A 23,419-nucleotide genomic window follows, 5' to 3' on the forward strand; every position below is an offset into this window, starting at 1 on the left:
TGTCCGGTCAGCCGATATCAAAGAAATGCAATTGAGTATTTTGGTGAGGAAGGGCCCTAGCATGTAGAGGAGAATCAGCACAGCGCAAGCAAGCAACAAAGATGATGTTTTCAGCGTACAAAGGGAGACACTACTTAACTGCAAACGTTAACTGCACACCCTCAATTTTCACAATAAAAAATTTTAAAAATTACCATTTTCCCACGGTTGAGTAATCTAACGGTGTATAAATCTCCGATGGTCCTCCCCCAAAGCTCTCTTTAAGAGAGAAAGAGAAAAAGATTCCGATGAGATTTCTAAGTCCTGACGACCGGGAATTACCGGTATCCGTTCCTCTAGCGTAGTGTGTTCTTCTTGTTCGATGCATCCCCTTATTGAAAAGGCCTTTCGGACCCCGTCCTTTGCCTCTGGTTTGTTCCCCCGAGGCTTCATGGGGCAGCCTCGGAGAAGGCAGTGCAGCGAGCGTCCTCCAGGATGCGAATTTTCCAATCTGCAAACACCTCAAAACGTTCACGTGCAGAACGCTTATGGCAGGACCACCTCATGGACAACCGAAAGAGCACAGTAAGTCTGGACACAGTGATTTGCACATGTAAGCTCTATAAACAGTCCCGCATATTGGAATTAGACACTAGTTTTCTGTCGTGGATTTTTGACATGCAAGCCCAAAGGCTCCAGATTTCAAGTATAAAGTTACGAACGACTGTCTATGGATAGACTCATGCTACGATCCACGTTGGTATAGAATCATACCCGAGAAAATGGAGTCTCGAATTGAAGGGATGCACGGGGTCAAAGCATTAATTGATCCGGCTAAGTTAAACTCTGAAAACCATGGCCTGGTGGCCATTTTCAAGCCTGGCTTTAGGTCTGGAGTCCAGATGTATGCATCTAAAGCACAAGAACTATCAGGCCGGGAGATGCAGAGCGTAGAGGAGGCATTTACTGCTTTGGAAAGGGCGATGCCCCAGCTGCCTTCAGTTGAGAACTTTATATGCATCTTGCATACGTGCAGGCAAAAGAAAAATCTAGCGTTTGCTAAGCGTTTGCATGCCTTCATGTGCAAAAGTGGGCTGGAAGCTCATAAATCCCTAGGAAACTATCTTGTCCCAACATTGGTGGAATGTGGAAGCATGTGCGACGCTCAGCATGTTTTCAACAGGTTGGTTGATCCGAATGAGCATTCTTGGACTTCTCTCATCATGGGTTACATTGAATGTGGGGAAGCACAGCGTGCCCTCAACCTGTACCAGAAAATGCAAGAGGACGGTGTGCATCCTAGCAAGTATACGTTTGTGGCCCTACTAAAGGCTTGTGCGAGGATGAAAGATGTGGAAAAAGGGCAAGAAATACACGCTGATATTGCCAGAAAGGCGTTAGAAAGCGATCCTTTCCTTGGCAATACCTTGGTTGATATGTATGCCAAATGTGATTCTCTAGCAAAAGCTAGGGAAGTGTTTGACAGCCTTCCCATGCGAACTATCGTCTCATGGACAGCGCTAATATCAGGATATGCTGACCATGGGCTTGGTGAGGAGGCTTTGGATTGCTTTGAACAGATGCAACTGGAGGGTCTGTCTCCAAATGCTGTCACATTTGTTTGCAGCTTGAAAGCTTGTGGCAGCATAGGAGCCATCGAAAAGGCCCGAGGAATACACACTGAGATTTCCAGGAAGAGGTTGGACAGAGATCCTTTCGTTGGCAGCACTTTGGTCGATACGTATGCCAAATGTGGCTTGCTTGCAAAAGCGCAGGACGTGTTTGACAAGCTGACAGCTCGAGATGTAGTCTCATGGACTGCACTGATTGCCGGATATGCTGAACATGGATTTGGTGAAGAAGCTTTGAATTGTTATGAGCAGATGCAGTTGGAAGGTGTATCTCCAAATGCTGTCACGCTTGTTTGCAGCTTAAAGGCTTGTGGCATCATAAGAACCATCGATAAGGGCCGAGAAATACATGCTGAGATTGTCAGAAAAAAATTGGAAGGGCATCCTTTTGTGGGCAACACCTTGGTTGACATGTATGCCAAATGTGGCTTGCTTGCAAAAGCAAGGGAAGTATTTGACAAGCTGTTAATACAAAGTGTAGTCTCATGGAATGCACTAATTGCAGGATATGCCGAACATGGGCCTGGTAAGGAAGCATTGAATTGTTTAGAACAAATGCTAGTGGAGGGGATATCTGTGGATCCTGTCACATTTGTTTCCAGCTTGAAAGCTTGTGGCAGTGTAGGAGCCATAGACAAGGGCCTAGAAATACACGCCGAGATTGCCAGAAAGGGGTTGGAAACAGATCCTGGTGTTGTCAGCACTTTGGTCGATATGTATGCCAAATGTGGCTCCCTTACAAAGGCAAGGGAAGTCTTTAACAGGCTGTTAGTTCGAAACGTGGCCTCATGGAATGTACTAATTGGAGGATATACCGAACACGGGCTAGGTGAGGAAGCACTGAACTGTTTCGAACATATGCAACTAGAAGGTGTCTCACCAGATGCTGTAACATTTTCTTGCAGCTTGAAAGCCTGTGGGAGCATAGGAACCATAGACGGGGCCCAAGAAATACACACTGAGATTGCCAGAATGGGGTTGGAAAAAGATCCTTGTATTGGCACCACTTTGGTTGATACTTATGCCAAATGTGGCTTGCTTGCCCAAGCATGGGAAGTGATTTACAGGCTTCCGATCCGAGATGTGGTCTTGTGGACTGCACTAATTGCAGGATATGCTCAGCTAGGAGAAAGTGAAGCTGTTTTTCATATGCTTGAGAAATTGAGTGAAGAAGGCATAAAGCCCAACAGGGTCACGTTCCTTAGTGCTCTTGCTGTATGCAGTCATGTGGGTCTAATAGATGAGAGCCAGAAATGTTTTGAGGCCATGAGCAAAAAATATGGCATCATTCCAATCATCGAGCATTACATTTGCATGGTAGATCTCCTTGGACGGGCAGGCCAATTAGAGCTGGCTGTAGCAATGGTGAATCGGATGCCTTTGCCACCTAATCTTATGGTATGGCGTGCTGTGTTAGGTGCTTGTCAGAAGTGGGGTAATGTCGAGCTTGGAAGACAGGCCTTTGAAAATGCAGTGCAATTGGATGAAAAGCATGGTGCAGCTTATGTCATGATGTCTAACATTTATGCAGATGCTCACATTCTCCTAGGAGGTCTAGAGATACAAGGCAAGAGTGAAGATTCAAGCAAAAGTTGGACGAAGGCTGGGAATCGTGCAGGCATTTGTAAATAAGGATACAAAACATGCAGTGCAATTGGATGAAAAGAATGGTGCAGCTTATGTCATGACATCAACCATTTATGCAGATTCTCACAAGGCAAGAGTGAAGATTCAAGCAGGAGTTGGACAAAGGTTGGGAGTGCAGAAATCTGTAAACAAGTGTACAAAACTAGAAAACCTTCATATAAAGGAATTGCATTGCATACCATAGGACATATTAATGATGCAAAGAACGATGAAACGTGCGGAGATGCATTGTGTGTCGTAGGATATATCTGATCACACAAAGATGTAATCTGGGCACATCATGAAGCTGGCCGTTGTGTGTGCCTCTTCTCAATACACCCAAGGGGACACCCCTACATGTTGTCTTGTGCATGTTTCTCACGACAATCAAGCAATCACTAAACTTATATTAAGGATAACAGCCAAGTATTCTTGTTAGAGATGCAAATGAATTTTATGTTTTGAAGAATGATGATATTGCATCCACAGCTAGAGGAATAAGTTTCATGTTTTGAGTAGAGGAAAGTGAATATGTGGGGACTATTGGTGATGATAGTGCATCTACAGGCACCTTTTCTCCCATTTCTGAAAGTCTCCTGCTAGAGTGATATTTTCTTACGTTTGTGTCATTGTATAAAGAAAATAAAAATTTTAATAGTAGTCCTTATAGTACGGCTAGTATGGAGCATCCCTATGGCTATTCCAACCTTTCCCTGATTACACTTCATACCTAAGAGTTTGGATATGTACGTCTTCCAATATGATTTGACAAACTGCATTAGAATCTGGTTTCTTTCTCAAGCAAGATCTCCAAATTAAACCTGTTGAGTTTTAAACAGGGAAAGACAATTTTATGCATAGTATTAGAAAACGAAGCATTTAGCTTGATTTTTCAATCTCTACAAACTGCTCAGGTTGTCCACAACTCCTCAACTTATTAGGGCTTTTTCATTGGACTTGCATCTGGTCTTTGTGCCATGGCGATGAAACAGTATCTCATCTGGGATACTCTTGGCCTCATACACTGTAGGTTCTTGTGGATGTGTGGGTGCAGTAGAGGCAATAGCTTGGCGAGGAACGCAAATGTCTGAATTGTTGTGGTAATAGCTCCAGGCCTGCAGGAAGTCCTTGTATATCCATTTTTGCACGCTTCTTAGGTTGTCTCCCTTTTGTTCGATGGGGACAGTGTTTGTAAGGAGTTGGTACTGGTGAGGTTGTTTGGGCACCCATGTGACCATTAGTATACCCCTATGCTACTAGGAAATCCTTGTGAATCCACCATTGGGTTATGTTTAGAGGGGTAATCAATGGTTCAGTCGTTCTTGCTTTACAAAAAGTTTTGAAAAAATTACATTTTAAGCAACAGTAGAGGCTTGGGATTTGTGCATCAGCAATGAAGGATCGTAAGTGAAAGAATTCCAATCTCTTCAAATCAAATGTTTTTGCAAATAAGAAGCACGAGTGCTATCAATTGCAAAAGTTTAGGATTACTCCGCTACGCACATATCCAATCTTAACAACTTTCTTAGGTGTACTGTAACATGCAACGGTTGATGATCGTTTAATCATAGTGAGACCTTTAAACCTTTGTGCAAGGTGTATGCGTATGCACCACAAAGAGGAAGAGAGAGATTAGGATTAGAGAGAGAATATAGACGACACCAGATTGGGTCATTGTACCCATTGAGGGCCCCCTTCCCCAAATAGGGAAGAAATTGCTTTATACTTGGAGAACTGTAAAAATATACAAATACACTCCTTCAGAGAGCATGGGATGCAACTCTGAGGATGACCCTTGGACACTGAGAGCTGACCCACAAATGGTTGAGAAGCAACCCAATCTCAACCAAGACCAACGTTGCCCACACCATAGATGTGGACCACGACGCACCACTATTGAAGAGGCTTGTGCTGTCCCGGGCATGCAACAGAGCTGCCTGAGTGAGAGAGATAAAGGGAAGACGGAAATCTGAGATATGTAGCTTGAGAGATCTGTATGGAAACTGAGAGAGATGGAGCTAAAGAGAGCTGAAGATAGAACCTGCTGAAACAGGAACCCCACACCTCTACTCCAAGCCAGACTATGGTGCTGTGTGGACACCTTCCTGGATCACCCTTGGGGACTGCTGACCTGATGGCTGTCTTGCAGGGAACTTTTGGAAGGGCTAAGGCTGCACCAGGCTCGAAGGAATGAGGCTGAACTGAGGGGAGCTGAGTGAGGAATGAAGGCAGCCAGTTCCCCCTTTAGTGTGGGGGCGTGGTAGGGCTGAGCCAACCAGCCCAAAATAGCCAGCCAACCAGCCAGTCGGCTGGTTGGGCTCATTTCCCCACCCCTTAGCTGCCTAGGGAGGGGCACAAGGCAGCCTTCCCCCAGCCCATTTCCCTTGATGGAGAGCTGCCTCAGGGGGCCCTTCTGGGCTTCCTTCCTTGGCTGCTCCTGTCCCCAATCCCTGGTCCAGCCCTTGGGGCCCTTCTGGGCTCCTACCCTAGGCTGAGACCTAGACCTAGCTAGCTAAACCCTAAGACGGAAACACTAACCTACTGTTCTGCAGTGGGTACTAGTGAACAAGGACTTGACTTCTGACTCGACCTCAGGCTGAGAGACTGACCTACGTAGCTTGTGCTTGACTATCCCTGGACAAGGGCTCACAATGGGGTCATGGCATACGACAAAATATCCTATAATAGAAACTATTTGCACTTTGTCGATGAAACCAGTAGTCATGTTGCACCCAAGTGCAGGGGTGCATGTGACACGTACTTTACAAACAAACTTTACAAAACTACACATTTATACAACAGTAGTAGAGACTCGGGCATTGTGCATCGGCATTGAAGGATGCTCAGCAAATTCAGGTTTAGTCAGTTTTTTCATCCACCAATTATCAACAATAAACCTCTTCCCCATGTCCTTGAGAGTGTAGCAAGAAGTGACTACAAGATAATATCAGAATTCAGACTTCAGTAGGGGGCAATCTCTTTATTCCAGGACAAAACAATATATACAACATAATGACACGCTTACGTGTTCTCTTGTCATGCACAGCTTCAGCTAGGCAAACCTGCATATCCACAACGGCATGGGAGGAACAAGACCCCTCGCAAAAGTACCTTCACATGCCAAACACTCAACAAATTTGAGCTGCCTCTCACCCAAATAAAACACTGCCTCCTCTCTAGTATGGCAGTGGTCAGTTGTACACACCTTGAGAATCTCAGAAAGCCCAGCATTTTCCTCATTCTTGGGCACTACCTCATAAACTGCTTCCTTATCCCCATGTTGTATGCACTGTTGAACTGCCCATCCAAGGATGCTTCTACTGCAATCTAGCTTCATCTCATGCCCATATCCAACAGCGAAGCAACCAAGCAGCAACTGGAAACCTTCGCTGCATGCCATTGCCCTGTGCTTGTCTCTAAGTACGACGACAGGAACTGCCCTTGTATGTGTCACTGTAATCCTATCTTCATTTCGTAGCAGTTGAATTACCATGACATAGCTTACACTGAAGGCACATACCAAAATTCCATGCTCTTTCTGAGCATCATCATGGGCCATTTCTTGAAAATGTTGAACAGCCATTGCAATAGCCTGTGTTTGACCATCCTTGGTTTCCAACTGAAGTGCCAAGTGTAAGAAATTGTAGATTTACTATATTTTAAAATGTGCTAAGGAACAGAAAAGAGACTGAGATAGCAGAGAACAAGGAATAATTGTATTGCTTGAATGTCTGTAAGGTGGATGTAGTGCGTCATCCATACAATTGGGCCTCTCTTATATAGAGAGTGAAGAGTCACACATGAAAAGGTGTGTACTCCAAAGGGTATGTGCATGAAGAGGTGTGTACCCCTTGTGAAGGGTGCGACCCTTGATGAGAGGGTACATTACAATAGGAATGTCTCTTCAATAGGATGTCTCTTGTGAAGGGTTGTGCCTCATTAGGAAGTGTCCCGTCGCAAGGGCAAGAGTTGTGCCTCTTAGGAAGTGTCCCGTCGAAAGGGCATACCCTTCCACAAGTGTCCATTCATCAAACCATCCATAAGTCTAGAAATAGAGAAAGGAATACGTCACAGATCGTGACATCCCCTCCCACTCAAAAGAAGACCCTGGTGGAGATGATGAACTGATGTAGAAAATATCACTGTAAATTCTGAAAATACTGTTGTAAAATGTCAGGGTACTGCTGTAAGTCTTCATCTGACTGCCAAGTAGCGTCGGAGTCGTCCAGATCTCGAGCGTTCATGACTGGCTGAGTAAAGATATACTTTAAAGAGTGATGGTCTGTTTTGACCACAGAGTCGACTCCCATGAGATAATGTTTCCAAGAGCGATAAGCATGTACAACGGCAAGAAACTCCTTATCATAGACCGGATATCGAGTTTGGATATCAGAATATTTATGGCTGTCAAAAGCAATAACTCTGCCTTCTTGCATCAAGACTGCTCCTGTAGCGATGTCGGAAGCATCGGTCATGACCTCAAATGGAAGATTTGGGTCAGCAATAGCCATAACTGGTGTGGTAGTGAGTGCTTGCTTGAGTTGTTGGAAACTATACTCTGTTTCGGGAAGCCACTGAAAAACTGATGTGCTTTTCAATAATTCGAACATAGGAGCTGCGATTTCGGAAAACTGATAGACCTTTGTATGGTAGAAGTATGCCAATCTGAGAAAAGAGCGGACATCATGAACATTCTTAGGAGTAGGCCAGTTTCGGATTACCTCGACCTTCTTGGGATCCACAGAGATGCCTTGAGCGGAAATAACATGTCCCAAATATTCGAGTTGGGTCTTGAAGAACTCACTCTTCTCAATGTTGATGTAGAGAGAATTTGCGCGGAGAACTTTAAAAACTTGGTGTAGATGTTGTTTGTGCTCATGTAGGGATCTGCTGAAAACGAGGATGTCATCGAGGTAAACGAGGACGAACTTATCGAGGAAAGGCCTGAAGATGTCATTCATTAATGTCATGAATGTGGCCGGGGCATTGTTTAACCCAAAAGGCATGACCAAACATTCATAGTGTCCATATTTTGTTCGAAAAGCTGTCTTGTACTCATCGCCTTCTCGTATGCGTATTTGATGATAACCTGAACGAAGATCAATCTTTGAGAATTGTGTTGCATGTAGAAGTTGATCGAAGAGGTCATCGATAAGAGGCAATGGATACTTGTTTTTTATAGTGAGCTTGTTGAGGGCTCTGTAGTCGATGCAGAGGCGCATTGACTTATTCTTTTTTTCCACAAGTAGTACAGGAGATCCGAAAGGACTGCGACTGGGCCGACTGTGACCTTTGTCGAGTAGCTCGGTGACCTGTCTTTGGATTTCTTCATTTTGAGTGTAAGAAACCCGATAAGGAGGTTTCGACGGTGGATTACTGCCGGGAATAAGTTCGATTGGGTGATCCACTAGTCGTCGAGGTGGTAACTGCTTTGGCAATTCCTGTGGAAAAAGATCCAGGTAAGGCTGGAAAAAAGGTTGGTTGAGGTATTCAGGAGGATCCTTAGTTGGTGTCTCCTCGACTGCCGTAACCAACAGAAGTGAAGTCTTTACTTGGCGTTTACGAACCCACTTCTTTACTTGTAGGGCAGAGGCAATTGGGGTTGAAGGAGAATCCCTAGAACCACTCAATAAGTTTTCCCTGGTGGACAAACTGGATAGTATGGCTGCGAAAACTGATTGATGGATCATAGTCATAGAGCCACTGTTGTCCAAGTATGACATCGTACCGAGAAAGAGGCATGATGTCGAAGTTCAACTTGTCCGTATAATGTTGGATGCGAAAAGACAAGTTTTTGATCCTGGTGTTGCATAAGAAAGTCGTTCCATTTGCGAGTTTAATCTGATAGTCCATGAGACTAGGACTGGTGGTCAACTGAAGTTTTTCGACCATAGAACTAGCTAGGAAGTTATGAGAGCAGCCACTGTCGATGAGGATAGTGACAGTTATTCCATGAATCGATCCTTGAACACAAAGTACTTGAGTGGCCAGGGAAGGTTCGGGGTTGAGGGCAAGGCTCAGGTGGATGGTATTCGCCATTCGAACAGCTTTGCCTTTCTTGTCTTGTGCTGGGGTAGCTTCTTCTCTTTGGGAAGTGCTGGGTTCCATATTGGAATTTTGCTTTGGTCGCTTGGGACAATCGAACCATCTATGGTCGCCTGTACAGATGGTACAAAGTCCTTTTGTGCTGGAGCTGTTCTTCTTGTCAGTGGCCGCACCTTTATGTTGGGGATGTCGGTAATGACTTTGAGAAGAAGAAGAAGCGCGATCCTTGGGGGAGTGCTTCTATTGGAATCCAGCATATGATTTCTGAGTCTTCTGAGGATCTTGAGACTGTCGCTGACCTTGATTACCGAAGTTTTTTCGAAACCTGGTGTTATCTTGAGGGCGAGCACCTTTGGCCATAGGAGAGTTCTGTGTGCGATTAGCACTCTGCTTCCCTGTGTTTAGGAAATCTGTAATGCGCTCTGCGTAAGCGATAGCGCCAGCTGTGGTAGTGATGTTTGCTTTAAGGACATCAATGCGTAACGAGGGATTTAGGCCTGAGATGAAAGCATGAAGGCGATCATCCTCAGTTAAACCATCAATCTCCAGCATCAATGTGGTGAACTGAGAGATGTAGAAAGACAGGGAACCCGTTTGCTCCAACTGTCGGAGTTTTGAACGTGCTTGGAAGTCCGCATTGGCAGGTATAAACTGCTTACGGAGCACGTGTTCAAAACGTTCCCATGTTAACACACTTTTTTCGTCCTTTAAGCGTCTTTGCCACCATAGAAAGGCTGTATCCTTGAGAAGGGAGGCTGCCAAGGCGATCTTTTTGCCTTCAGTGAGGTCAACAGTATCAAAATACATGCGCATTTTTGCGAGCCATTGGTCAACTGTTCGGCGATTGCGTTGACCAGTGTAGGCTTCCGGAAGTTTGACGTCAAGTCTTTTAGTTTTGGAAGCTTGAAGTAAACGGTAGAGGGCACGTAGTTCAGTGTTTTCTACCTCTGGTGGGAATGAATCCGCATAGTCGTCTAGTTGCGTCACGTCATCCTCTGTATGTGCGGTACTTCGAGAATCTTGAAGTTGTTGAACTTTCTGAACCAAGTCGGAGATGCTGTCCTGAAGCTGGGATATTTGAAGTTGCAATAGTGATTCGCCTTGTACGTTGACTTCAGGGGTCTTTTTTGGACTTGATTCTTTGATCTCTGGGAGAGGCTTCACGCGAGCGGTGCGACATATCGGAGATCCTTGTTAGAAAATCGCGAACTTGCGCTCTAGTTTGTACCATTCCTGGAAGAGGATTTGGGCTGCTCCCTGAGGTTGCTCATGTTGGAGGGGGCAGGCGAGGCAGGATGGAACCACCCGTGGAAATCTGATAAGGGAGGTCCTGTCTGAGGTAACACTGGTGATGCCGAAAGTGGTTACTGCTCGTGATAGGACAGGGGTAGGTAGCAGAGTCCACGGATCTGAAAAGGGATAAGGAGCTGCTGTCGGAAGTGGAGGATATCCAGGAGAGGGAGTGCCTTCAGAGTGTAAATACTGACTTGGAGAAGGTACAACCTGTAGAGGAGGATATCTGGGAGCTGAAGGAGGTGGAGAGTACCCTGGAGATGCCGAAGGTGAGGGGTAAAATCCTCTCCAAAAATGAACAGCAAACTCTTGAGGAATATCGGGCTCAGGATATCTTCGTGTCTCGTAGAACACAACCTGTACTGTGCTGAGGAAATAATGTAACTGAGGTGCCTCACGCAGAAGGTAGAGGATGTGGTCCAAGTCATTAGGAGGGCACGTGACACAGAAGACCCAAGATGCAAAGGCTCCGAAATGGGCTGGCTGTGCAATTTGAACACGATATTGTGTGGTAGCTGATGCCTGAGGTGTCCTTGAAATGCCGGGTGAATTACCAGGGGTTTCCATGCTTTAATGTGGATTCTTTCATTTGCTGGAATTTGTTAAAGAGAATCCTTAAAAGCAGATTGGAAAAACTCCACCGGCAATAATTTAATCTGCCAAATTGTTGCGTAGAAGAGGGCTGCAAATTGCTGTCCGGAGATCCATGTTGCAGTGTTTTGCGAGGAGAGATCAAGACTTGTCTGGTCCGGGCTGTCAACAGGCTGTCTTCATCGTGCGAGGAGCTGCAACTGGTGCTGATTTGGCAGGACCAAAAATGGCGAAACAAGGGGCTGCAGGCTGTCAATGGCGAGGCTCTAGCATTTCCCAGGGCTGGACTGCGCAGGAAAGGCAGGAGCGAAAAGCCTGGCTGGTCAAGGACTGTGCAGGAGGGGGGGGCTGGCGAGGCCAAACGATGTGTGCAGGGCTGGTCGTACAGAATGGCGCAGGGCTGTGGGCAGGACAGCGCAGGCTTGCTGTACGGCAGAAAACGTGCGCAGCGCTGTACGGCAGGCTGCTGATGGTACGGCGCAGGGCTGATGCAGGGCTGTACGGCAAGTCCGTACTTGCAGGGCTGGTGCTGCGCAGTCTGCCAGAAATCCGTACGGTGCAGGTTGGCGATTTGTAAGGCGCAGGCTGGAAGGCAGTATGGCGAGGGCTTGCGCAGGGCTGTACGGCCAGGCTGCGCAGAACTGTACGGCGAGGGTGATGGCTGGCTGTACGGGCTGGCGCAGGTGGTACGGAAATCCGTACGTGCAGTTGTTTTGTTGGAGAAGAGGCTGCGACTTTTCGTTGGGGGCTGCCTAATGGGTTAGTTGCCCCAAGAATTAAATGGGGGGTTTAGTTAACCCTAGGTAGCTAGGGTAATCCTAAGGGTAGGGGATGGGTTTATTTTTTTCCCTTTTTACCCCTCTAGGTACCCTTTTGTAGGTACTTGGGGCCTAAAAGGTGTGCCTATTCGAAGGGGTGTGACCCTTGGAATAGGTGCACCTTTTCATGAAGGGGTGTATCCCTGTTTTTAAAAGAGATGTCCCTACATGAATAGGTATGTCCTTTTGTCCACGATGGGGTGTGTCCCTTGAGTGAGTGAGGAGTCGAGACTCTTCATCAAAAGGTGTGTCCCATGGTGGAAAAGGTGCGTCCCTTGGTTTTGGGACAGCCCAAGCACCTGGAAAGACACGATTTTTGTCGTGTCCATTCACATCAACTAGTGATGTGAGGGAGATGGAGAGGCCATAGATGACTTTAGGCAGGGTAGGCGTTTAAAATTTTTACGCTCATCCTCTCCATCTCTTCCATGCACAATGTGCACAGATAACCTTCTAGCAGAAAAGATGTATCAGATCGGCACTAGAAGGTGGGGGGCATTTCCTACAGGCAGGAGCGAATTTTGCTCTGATACCACTGTAAGAAATCCTAGATTTACTATATTTTAAAATGTGCTAAGGAACAGAAAAGAGACTGAGATAGCAGAGAACAAGGAATAATTGTATTGCTTGAATGTCTGTAAGGTGGATGTAGTGCGTCATCCATACAATTGGGCCTCTCTTATATAGAGAGTGAAAAGTCACACATGAAAAGGTGTGTACTCCAAAGGGTATGTGCATGAAGAGATGTGTACCCCTTGTGAAGGGTGCGACCCTTGATGAGAGGGTACATTACAATAGGAATGTCTCTTCAATAGGATGTCTCTTGTGAAGGGTTGTGCCTCATTAGGAAGTGTCCCGTCGAAAGGGCAAGAGTTGTGCCTCTTAGGAAGTGTCCCGTCGAAAGGGCATACCCTTCCACAAGTGTCCATTCATCAAACCATCCATAAGTCTAGAAATAGAGAAAGGAATACGTCACAGATCATGACACCAAGAGGACTGGAACATGGTTTTTGCTGAAAATCATGGCAACCTGGAATTTTGAAATACCAGGTCCTGACTTGTTGGTGCATCCTAAATTGTGTCTGTAGTCATTTTCCTCGTCCTTAAAGCCTTGTCTATGTGATACATGGCTTCTTCCTCTGTGTCTTCTTGTGTTTCTTGCTTAATTGTTTCTGCAGCCGCTGCCTTGACAGTTATGTTAACATTCGTCCCTTTTATCAAACCAAGGAGACATTGTACAAACCAGATAAACAGTCCCATGTCCCAAGAAAGTCCAGGTAGCTCGTTAAAGTACTTATCATATTTAGAAACAAATTCATGGAAAATATTAATCAGGATTTGATCTCTTGGCAAAGAAGTCTTCCTTGGCAAGCAAAGCAGCTCATCATCCTCTCTAACTTGTATCGACTCGAGATGGGACCTCAATGCTGGATCTACACTATCTAGCTTCACAGAGAGATCCACAAGGTGGCGTGGAATGCGAAATACTTCCATTAGCATCTGGAAGGGACCAACATCGTCCGTTAACGAAGCAATCTGCTGATCATCAACTTCTTCTGTGCAATCATGATCGAGGCTCTCAGTATTCTCGTGATCACCATGAATAAGATCATGGTATGAAAGATATAGATGAGCTTGGGTGAGATAATACTCCCAATTTGCATATGGCTCGTTACTCATCATATCTAAGAGCATAGTCCAAATATGATACCGGTCAAACCCGAACTTTATGGACATGACTTTTCTTATCGCTGAAGGAGAATACCCGTGAGCAAGTTTGATCCAGTCTACATGCAGATCAGTACATTCCATCCAATTCTTTGGAATGATATCCATTCTGAAATTCTTGACATCCAAACCAGTCTGCACCGAAAAAGCGCCGCAATCCACGTTGATAACATAAATAAACTCGATGAACGGTTTGGGTAACGGGGAAAGATGAGCTGGTTTTTCAGAGTGAACAAAGAAGCCCAGCTCCAGAATGCGAAACATGAGCTTCGGGTGGGATGGCCATGATAGATATTGCCAAGCGTTAAAGCCTCTTCTCACCCCCAGAGATAGACATAAATCTCTGAACTTGTTTGTGTCATACAAACAATCCATGGGATCTCCTTTCGAGAGTGGTTGTAGAGAAAGTGCCCAATACCTTGTCAGCTGCTCATCAGATTTTATGAACAGACGGACATGTTCCAGGAAGTCGGCAGAAGGTGGCGGAATATTGTCGGCAGAAAGCTGCAAAAGAAAGCTATTCTAAGCAGTTCGTTTGACGGATTGCTTGCACGATACAAATAAGTTTTGGGGTTAACAAAGCTGTGTAACGAACCAAAAAGCAAACGATTCGAAATTTTCAAGCGGATCAAGTCCAGAAGCGTTCATATCACGGAAGGCAACAAGGAGTAAAAGCATGCCTTGCTCAGAACTATACGACCCAAAAAGAAGATTGAAGAAGGTACATACGTCGATGAAGGTGGCTCGATCGAGCAGGTGTTTCCAGAGCTGAGAATCCGGGTACTTTATTAAAACAGTGAAAACCGTAAAACGTAATTAGAAATTCTCTATTTAGGAATATGTGAAGCAAGTGCATGTATATGAGTACGTAGAGAAATTAAAACAATGAAAACCGTAAAACGTAATTAGAAATTCTCTATTTAGGAATATGTGAAGCAAGTGCATGTATACGAGTGCGTAGAGAAATTAAAACAATGAATAAAGAAAAACGATATGAATTGTATTTTGAATGTTTGGAAAAGAAGTCTGACAGATGACCTTGTTGTTTATATCAAATTGTTCCGCTTTAAGTAGTAATACTTTTTGAGCTCGTAGGGTGTCCTTTTATATTATTGTAACCCTTTGAGTCCGATGTTGTGTCCAATCGTGCAATGTATTCATGTTCTCAGTTATTCGCTTCCATTCTAGTCAAAGTTGATGCCAAGACCTCCACATTGAAGTGTTTTTCAAACGGTTTGTACGTGTGGACATCATCGATCATTTTAGATGGTGGGTTAGTCTTGTGTCATTTCAGACGTGTTTCAATGTTTGTAGTTTGTCCAACATATTTTTTCGCATTCCGTAGACAAGTGATGCAATAGATAAAATTTGTTACCGATGTGGTATTGTTGTTTCTACATCACATGATGACATGTGCCAAGGTGTGCCCTTGGGAGAAAACAATGTATCTGTGGCAATCGATATTTGTATGGATGAAAGTGCACTTCTTCCATTTCCTACAATGGATGCATTCTTAGTCTATGAGGCTTTGGGTAGTGTTGTTCATTGGAAAGCACTATCAATGAGTTGTGTGGACAATGCCAATGGAGCTATTGTACCAATGAATGATATAACATCAGATACCATTGATGTTGAACCTCTATGTGAATATAATGAGTTTTCCATTTGTCGAGAATCATGGAAGGAAAAGAAAGTTTTAATATGGAATGAGCAGAAAAACAAGAGCATTGTTGAGGGTGTTGTTTTGTATGTCTACCCATTTGAACTTATAAATTTTGAGATGCTTGGTGAAGATAATCTGGGTGTGGGAATTGAAAAGTATCATAGTGATGTACCAGGCATTGATACCATCCACTTAATAAAACGGCCCATTGCACAAATAACCTTTTTAGATGGAACTTCATTAAGAATCGATGACACCATGAATTTTCCAAGTGGTTCTGGGCAAAAGCACATGGAAGATGAGGACCCAAATGAAAAATCCACAAAAAAGAGGCGTTACTGCATGATAAAGAGGAAAGCTAAAAAATATGGCATGCCATTACCATCATCTAGATTCACAAGGGATGCAGTCACAAAAGTATCTATGATTGATTGTTGTAAACAAAATTGTTGTCAATTTGCCGATCGTCAAATGATATCCAAATTACGCATAGAGTATTGGGGCCAAAGTTTGGAGTCTCGCACCAATTATGTATATGACACTCTTTGGGTTGCTTGTCAAAAAGATGACAATGGGCAGTTCAAATATGTCTTTTCATTGAATGATATTCAAGTTTGTCGTAGAGCATGGTATGAAATGCATGGTATTCCAAAAACAACATTTTATCGATATAGGGAGCAATTTGAAATTGGTATACGAAGGTGCATGCATGGTAATAAAGGAATTGTGCGGAGAGGTTGGGACCACACAGAACTGGGTAGAGCCATAATCCAAGATTTTGTGGATAACAATTCTGAGCGTATGCCACACAAAAGTAGAACACTTCAGGATGGATCAAGGGAAACACAGTTGGTGATACCGGATGTATACAAGCAGATTGATATTCTCTATGAGGTTAACATGCAGTTAAAGCATAGTTTGGGTTGTAAGGAGATGTCAACTTCCACGTTCAACCACATATGGAACTCTAAATTCAAGCATGTAACTTTGTCAAAAACAAGTGAATTCTCTAAGTGTGGTTTATGTAGTGCAATCAAGGCTCAGCTTGCAGCGACAAAATGCCAAAATGAATGTAATAAGTTGATGGAAGATAGAAGAAAGCACATGTTACAACAAAAAAGTTGTAGAAATGTGTACTACACTTGGCGCAGATGGCGCAGATTTTTTGAAATGTATCCTCAGACATACTTGTGCATTATCCATGATAAGATGGACCAAAAGAAGACAGCCATCCCTAGATTATGCAATCGTTCAAAGGACACAGACAAAGCCTTTCAGCTCCTAGTGGCTTTGACTGGCATGATAACACATGGACATGGTCAAGGACGTCAGGGTCACTTTTCTTGATCCTTGTAGCCATCAGTTCCTAACTTCACAATTGGTTCATTGGCTTTGTGTTTGAGAAATCTTGAAAGATTTGATAACCATGCACTTGGAGATTTGGTACATGATGGGATGCCAAGGTCTGACAATGCTCTGCTAAACGCACTAACCTCAAGAGAAGCATTGGATTCTCACTATGTTTCTAATGACAAGCAACAACTTCATCTTGGAGCAATGAGTGGAACATTCAAAGACCTTGGACTTGGAAGTTCCCATCAAGAAAATCGTTATAAGAAACTACCCAAACACCTATTGTTGCAATTGGATAATTGTGGTTCTAAAAACAAGAATAGGTACTTGTTTGCATACCTATCATTACTTGTTACTCGAGGGATTTTCAAGTCAATTCAATTGGGATTCTTGATGGGTTGGCATACACATGAGGATACTGATGCAATGTTTAGCAGGTTTTCAGAGAGGTTAAGAACTAGCCAAACATTGACATTTGCACATCTCATGGATACTTTTAGACAATGTGAGGAGTCTTCTCCAATGCCTTTTTGGGTAACGGAAGTCCTTGATTTCAAGAGTTATGTTGATGGATGCCTATGCGATGGGTAAGATGCTTTAGTGGGACACTCAAAGCCTCTCCAATTTTGGCTCTTTATGCAAAATGAAGTTCCTATCATGCAATATAAAGTGCATCCACGATCATTAGATTGGCAACCAAGTGAAGGTGGCATTGACTTGTGGAAGAGACATCCAAATGGTCATCCAATGCTACCATGTGGAGAGCCACCTTGTGTACCCATGTTCGAGTATGTGAAGGATCACTCAGATGTGATAGTTGGTATCAAGGAGTATGTATGCTTTTGGGAAAAATGGGTGCACCTGCAAGGTCCAGAAGCATCTTTTACAAAGTTTTACAAGTCGGTGGTGAAGTACTGGAAGAATATGATTGATGAGCTTGATAAACCAAACAATAGCAAAGAGAGCATGTACGAGAGATTTTGGCCAAATACACAACATATTGATTGTGTGCAAGTAGTTGATAATGAAAATGATGAGTTTCAAGGAATTGAAGTGTTGAATGATCACTACTGCGGACCTCAAAGGAAAAAGCCAAAACAATCATTTGATCCAATGGTTGATGTACAAAAAAGACACTTTCTTTTGGTCTGGACCAGTAGAAAAAATTTACCCAATTTGGCTAGGCATTGCTCAAACTAATGTACAGAAGGATAATAAATCTAAAAAATTCAAGAAAGTTTTCATACAATATTGGGCACCTATATGCAAAAGACGCAATGCACAAATTGAGGAGGTGTATGCAAATTGTTGGAACAAAATTTGGATGTGCAATAAAGGTGATCCTCCACATTGGGAACCTGTTGATGCTATTGTATGGTCATGGGTTCCAAAAGGTAACCTCTCAAAGAAGGTTTCCTCGAAGAGCAGCAACCTCCCCATCAAGGTGAAGATACCAACCCTTGCACACAAGCGAGCTTTATCCAGTTTGTCTCATAGAATAGATTCTGACTCCGGTGCTGACTCCACAATGGAGTGAAGGTACTTGAAAAGCATGACTTTTTTTTCCTTGCACAATGATAATTTAATTAAATACTGACAAATATTTGGAAGGTATGACATTGATCTTTTTTCTTTATCTTTTTTTTTGTAGACCATTGCTTTGTGGTTGCAAGTTCTGCACACTCGACAAAATATCAAGGACTAGTGTTGCATTCTTACTTTTTCTCCAACTAAACTAAAATGGTGTTTTTGAACACCACATTTTTTTGAGAAGAAGCAAAAAATGCTTGGTTGAACTCAAACATATGATGTTTTTTTCCCGGCTAATACAGAACATGCACACTCCAAATTGTGAGTTTCATGTACATGGCCAAATCCAGGGAGAAAGTCAATGGAGTGCACTCAATGCATTGTAATTGCAACCCCTCAAAAAATACCATGCATTGGTCGAAACCTCAACATTTGACATTTTATTTATGTTGATGCAAACCATGCACATTTGCAAAATTTGGATGGATTGTCAAATCTATGGGAAAAATCAATGAAAAACATTGAATGTTACATGATTACAACCCCTCAAAAATTCCCAAATTATCAGGATTTTCCCAAATTCTCTAATATGGTGTTGCATGAGACATTTTCTCTCTGAATTGGATATTCTCAGAGCTTTGTAAAATCAGCCTTTACATAGCGAAATATTTACCCAGTTTACAAATTCTCACAAACCAAGCACAATGGTCAGGAGATGTTAAACTAGTCCAATACATTTCCAAAAGGATGCTTAAACAACATCCAAAAGACTGCATTTCACTAGAGAGTTCATGCAATCTATTTTCATCGAGGAGAATCAAGCCTGATATATGTATGCGACCATTACAAGAGATGGGATACGATATGATGCCAAATTAATTTTTTGATGTGATAAAGACAAATCAAATATATAAAGTCATTGTATGCTGGCTGATCCTATATTCTACGTTTACATTGAACTCATAATTATTTAAAAAGTAAAAAAATTTATGATCTAAACTTTCGAATTCCCCAATTTTCACTAAATAAGTTCTAATACACTAAAGATACTGTATCATCAACTTATGAGTAATTTAAGTCAAGATAGTGGATTGACTAATTTCAGGTGTGCGATTGGTCTGTGCAAATTACTTTTTTTAAAAGATCCAAGAAATCTCGTTACAAGCTAGATTAATAATTTATTATTCAATGATACCATATTTTGACATTGTTTCTATTTCGAACGTATTGCAGACACATATTCTTGGTCTATACAAGAACTTGGATGACGCTCGACTTGGAATACAGATACGCTCATTGAGATCTAGGTAATATATTAATCTCTTACATAGTCGCGATACTCAATCTCGATGCTAATATTCTCAGTGATTCTAATCTCAGTGCACGGGGAAGGGCCCGTTTCCTCGAATTATAACTCTTTGGGGAAGGAAGCGCACCGCCTCCCCGCCCACACTATGTGGTTATATATGCATATATATATAAATATGTTTTCCAATTGATGTTTTTTTATAAAATCGCTTTTGCATATTCTAAATTCTTCTTTTCCTGTTTCCGTGTCAACGTGTTCGCAAGAAGGGAACGCTCAACCACACACCTTGCTTCGACGGACCTACTCTTGTTAACTTAATTTATAATCAAATATTTCTCTCTTTTTTTATTTCTCTTTACAACAAAGGAAATATTTCATAGTTCTGCAAATTTCATAAAGAAGAAAGTTGCTACTTCAAGTTTGTTCTTGATTAATGTTGGATTATTTATAGAACACATAAACTAATTCTGTACTCGCTTGCTTACAATAGATGCACGATGCCTACATTTAGAATAATGGCGACAGACAGGATTATCAAGAAACGATGCCGAGCTATAACTAGGACGTTAGACAAAAAGAAAAGGAAATTAGAGCCCTCTATAATATCTTGGATGTTTCTAGACAGATTGCTAAGTGAATGGAATAGTGACTGCTCACAACACAGTAAGAAGCTACAATTCTGTGCATCATGTGGAAAATGCGAGCTTTGGACTAGAAAAAGCAAGAAACTTACACAATCTAATAGTCTACGACAATCCAACTTAGTACCTCCTTATTGCTTCTCGAATGTCTTGCTACACATACACGCCGAGAAGTCTCATGGAGAACTAGCAACATGTATCACTTGCAAGGCATGTGTATCACATCCTTTTCAAAAGCTCTACTATGTTCCTTACGAAGCCGAGTACATACAATCAATCCTTGGTGCAAACGTCTTCCATGTGCAAATGTTGTCACTATTAGATATTAGCCTAAATATAACAAGAGTCATGCAGTCTCTGGCAGCAGGACAATTGACATCAAGGTCATTATTGGATAATCCTTTAATATGTTGGAATTGCGAAGAGCAATTTTGCCAAAGCATGGAAGATTTATTATCAGATACTAAAGAAATCCTATCTCTAAATCTTGTCTCAAACCCATTGTTACAATGATATAAGATGATGCTTGAGAGGCCTCATCCAAGGCTAGGAATCAGTGTTGTCACAGCAGATGTTATCGCAGAAATAATAGAAAAACATTTTGTTGACTCTCCATTTGAGGCAATGGGTTGTGCTCAAGCCTCCAAGCGTACTAGATCAGCTCACATTTTATGAATATTGGAAGTCATTCACACCCCAAAAAGAATGAAGGCGCAATACAACACAGGGTAAAATGATAGACTCATTCAACAACGTCCGCTTTAGTGACTACCATCCAGCTCACCACTTTGAGGGCTTCTTCTTCAATGAGCTACTTAAAAGGATCCATTTTAGAAATGAACATGAATTGCTCTCTCCATCCAATCGAATAGGATCGTACTTTCTCGAATGTCACATTTGTGGAATCGTCCAAATGGAGCAGGACATCGAGACGCTCGTCTCAGCTTACTATAAGATTCATATGCTAGTTGATGAAAAACGATTGACTAACATGATATTACACAAGAGTCCTTTATGAGTGCTCGAGGATACTTCACTCACCATTTGTGAAGATGCAAGCGACAACACACTAGAAATCAGCTGCATAAGAATCCTGCAACTACTAGATGAGTTCAAGGAGATGGAGACCTCGACCTAACTAAAGATCAAAGAGCTATTTACAATAACATTTTTGAGGCAGCAACGGGACTGCATATTGTTTGCAGCACACCTGGGTCAGGAAAGACATTCATGATTAAGTACAAAACTTATCATCCTGTCCTACACGAAAAGTCCATAGTCTTGTCAGTGACGATTGGTGTTGCAGCACTACGCTTGAGCCACCTTGTGACAACAGTCCATCATCAATTCGCACTTCCGAAGAAGAATGAGATGTTTCGTGCCACACTTTCAAAATCAGACGATCGCTATTCTACATTGCTCATTGCAGACACCATCATCATCGATGAGATATCCATGATGACATATCAAATGATGAACATGTTAGTTCGACAGCTCTGTGAGATTTGCAACAGCAATACTCTAGATCCATTCCACTCCAAAAAGCTTATTCTTTTTTGTGACATGCAGCAGCTCCCACTAGTATGCAAATGCAGAGTTGCTCCCAAGGAATATTGTCATAAATGTCACATCAGCAACTCACCTTTCTGGAGAATGGCTACATTTCACCATATGCATGCCTCAATCCAGCACTTAGAAGATCTAGATTTCAATATCTTCGTAAACATCATTCGCACTACAACACCAACAGAGGATCAGATTGAACAATATCTCGCTGGGACAATCATCACAGACGAGGATGCACAAAGATTCATCGACACAGAGACCACTATTTTGTGCACGCACAGAGAGGATACACAACAATATAATGACAATATCCTAAGATCGCAATTTCCAATAACTGTTATCATGTGAGTACAGGTCGTATTGAATGCATATAACATTCCAGAATTACAAGATTGGATAATCGATCCAGATTTCCATGAGCTTCAATACGTAGCGATTGGTGCTAGGATCATGCTAACAAAAAATATTAATTTGACAATAGGAGCTGCCAATGGGGCAATAGCAACTATTCGTAACCTAGAGTGGCATGAAATAACAGGCATGTTGACAAAGATTCATGCCATCATCTCTTCCACATGCGAGCCTATTACACTCAGATGCTCGAACCACACATGGAAGGTCCTGAATGAGACTTGGTACCACAAGACAACATTTTCAATCATGCTTGCATATGCGATAACTCGACACAAGTCACAAGGCTTGACACTAGATGGAAAGACATTAATCGTCATAGGTGAATTGTTTGCTCCAGGATTGACGTACGTCATGCTGTCTACCCACAATGTAATTAAAAAAGGTAATATCCATTCACCATCCATTAATCGAAACAACATTTTTAAGAACTGAAAGGCTAAATATAAAGTTCAACATATAAACTCAAACATGTGCTTTGAAGCCAATCAAACATACTACATTCCTTCATTGTATAACTCAGTCACTATTTATTTTTGCAGATCGTACAAAAGGGACGCCTCTTTTTCAAAAAATGGGTACCACGAAAGAGGTACGTATGCATGCGTAACTATTTTCTTTGAGAAAACCATTCTATTTGACATCAATCTACATTTTTATTCATACACTCATTCTCATTTTTCAACTTTTCCAATTGTTCAAACGAAAAGCTATAGAAAAAAATGAAGACGAAGAACGCACCTTTAAAAAACAAAAAAAAGAAAGCAAGATTTTGTTCAGTGATAAACAGATGAGAAGCTCTAGCAAACGTGGTAGGGCATACAACCACAAGAATATATCTCTGGATTTGATTCATACGAGAAATACCATCCCTTGATGCAAAAGTAACGCTCATTTTTCAGCTTTTCCTACTGTTCAAACGAAAACCTATAGAAAAAAAGGAAGATGAAGAACGCACCTTAAATAAACAGAAAAAAGAAAGCAAGATTTTGTTCAATGATAAACAAATGAGAAGAGAAAACGTGGCAGGGCATACAACCATAAGAATATATCTTTGGATTTGATTCATACAAGAAATACCATCCTTTGATGGCAAAAGTAACGCAGATTCTGCAGAATACCTAGGGGGAGCAACGAGCTCACAAACGGATTGATAAACACATTATACAAAAGCTATCCAACAGCCAAGAGACTGTTGAGATATCGAGCTCCACTTGTGATATGCCAGGGTGACC

At 42.5% G+C, this 23,419-nt stretch overlaps 1 protein-coding gene across 1 annotated transcript; it reads left to right on the forward strand.

Annotated features, from left to right (window-relative positions):
* Positions 1 to 294: 294 nt before the first annotated feature.
* LOC147884119 (pentatricopeptide repeat-containing protein At5g27110-like) lies at positions 295 to 3,652 on the forward strand. The gene has a single exon (XM_087399161.1). The coding sequence runs from the start codon at positions 762 to 764 to the stop codon at positions 3,240 to 3,242; it is 2,481 nt and encodes an 826-aa protein (XP_087255287.1). The 5' UTR covers positions 295 to 761; the 3' UTR covers positions 3,243 to 3,652.
* The last annotated feature ends 19,767 nt before the right edge of the window (positions 3,653 to 23,419 follow it).

Source organism: Dipteris shenzhenensis, chromosome 27 (genome assembly GCF_047967505.1).
Source record: "Dipteris shenzhenensis isolate YYH24624 ecotype China chromosome 27, Dip_SZ_1.0, whole genome shotgun sequence".
NCBI lineage: Eukaryota > Viridiplantae > Streptophyta > Polypodiopsida > Gleicheniales > Dipteridaceae > Dipteris > Dipteris shenzhenensis.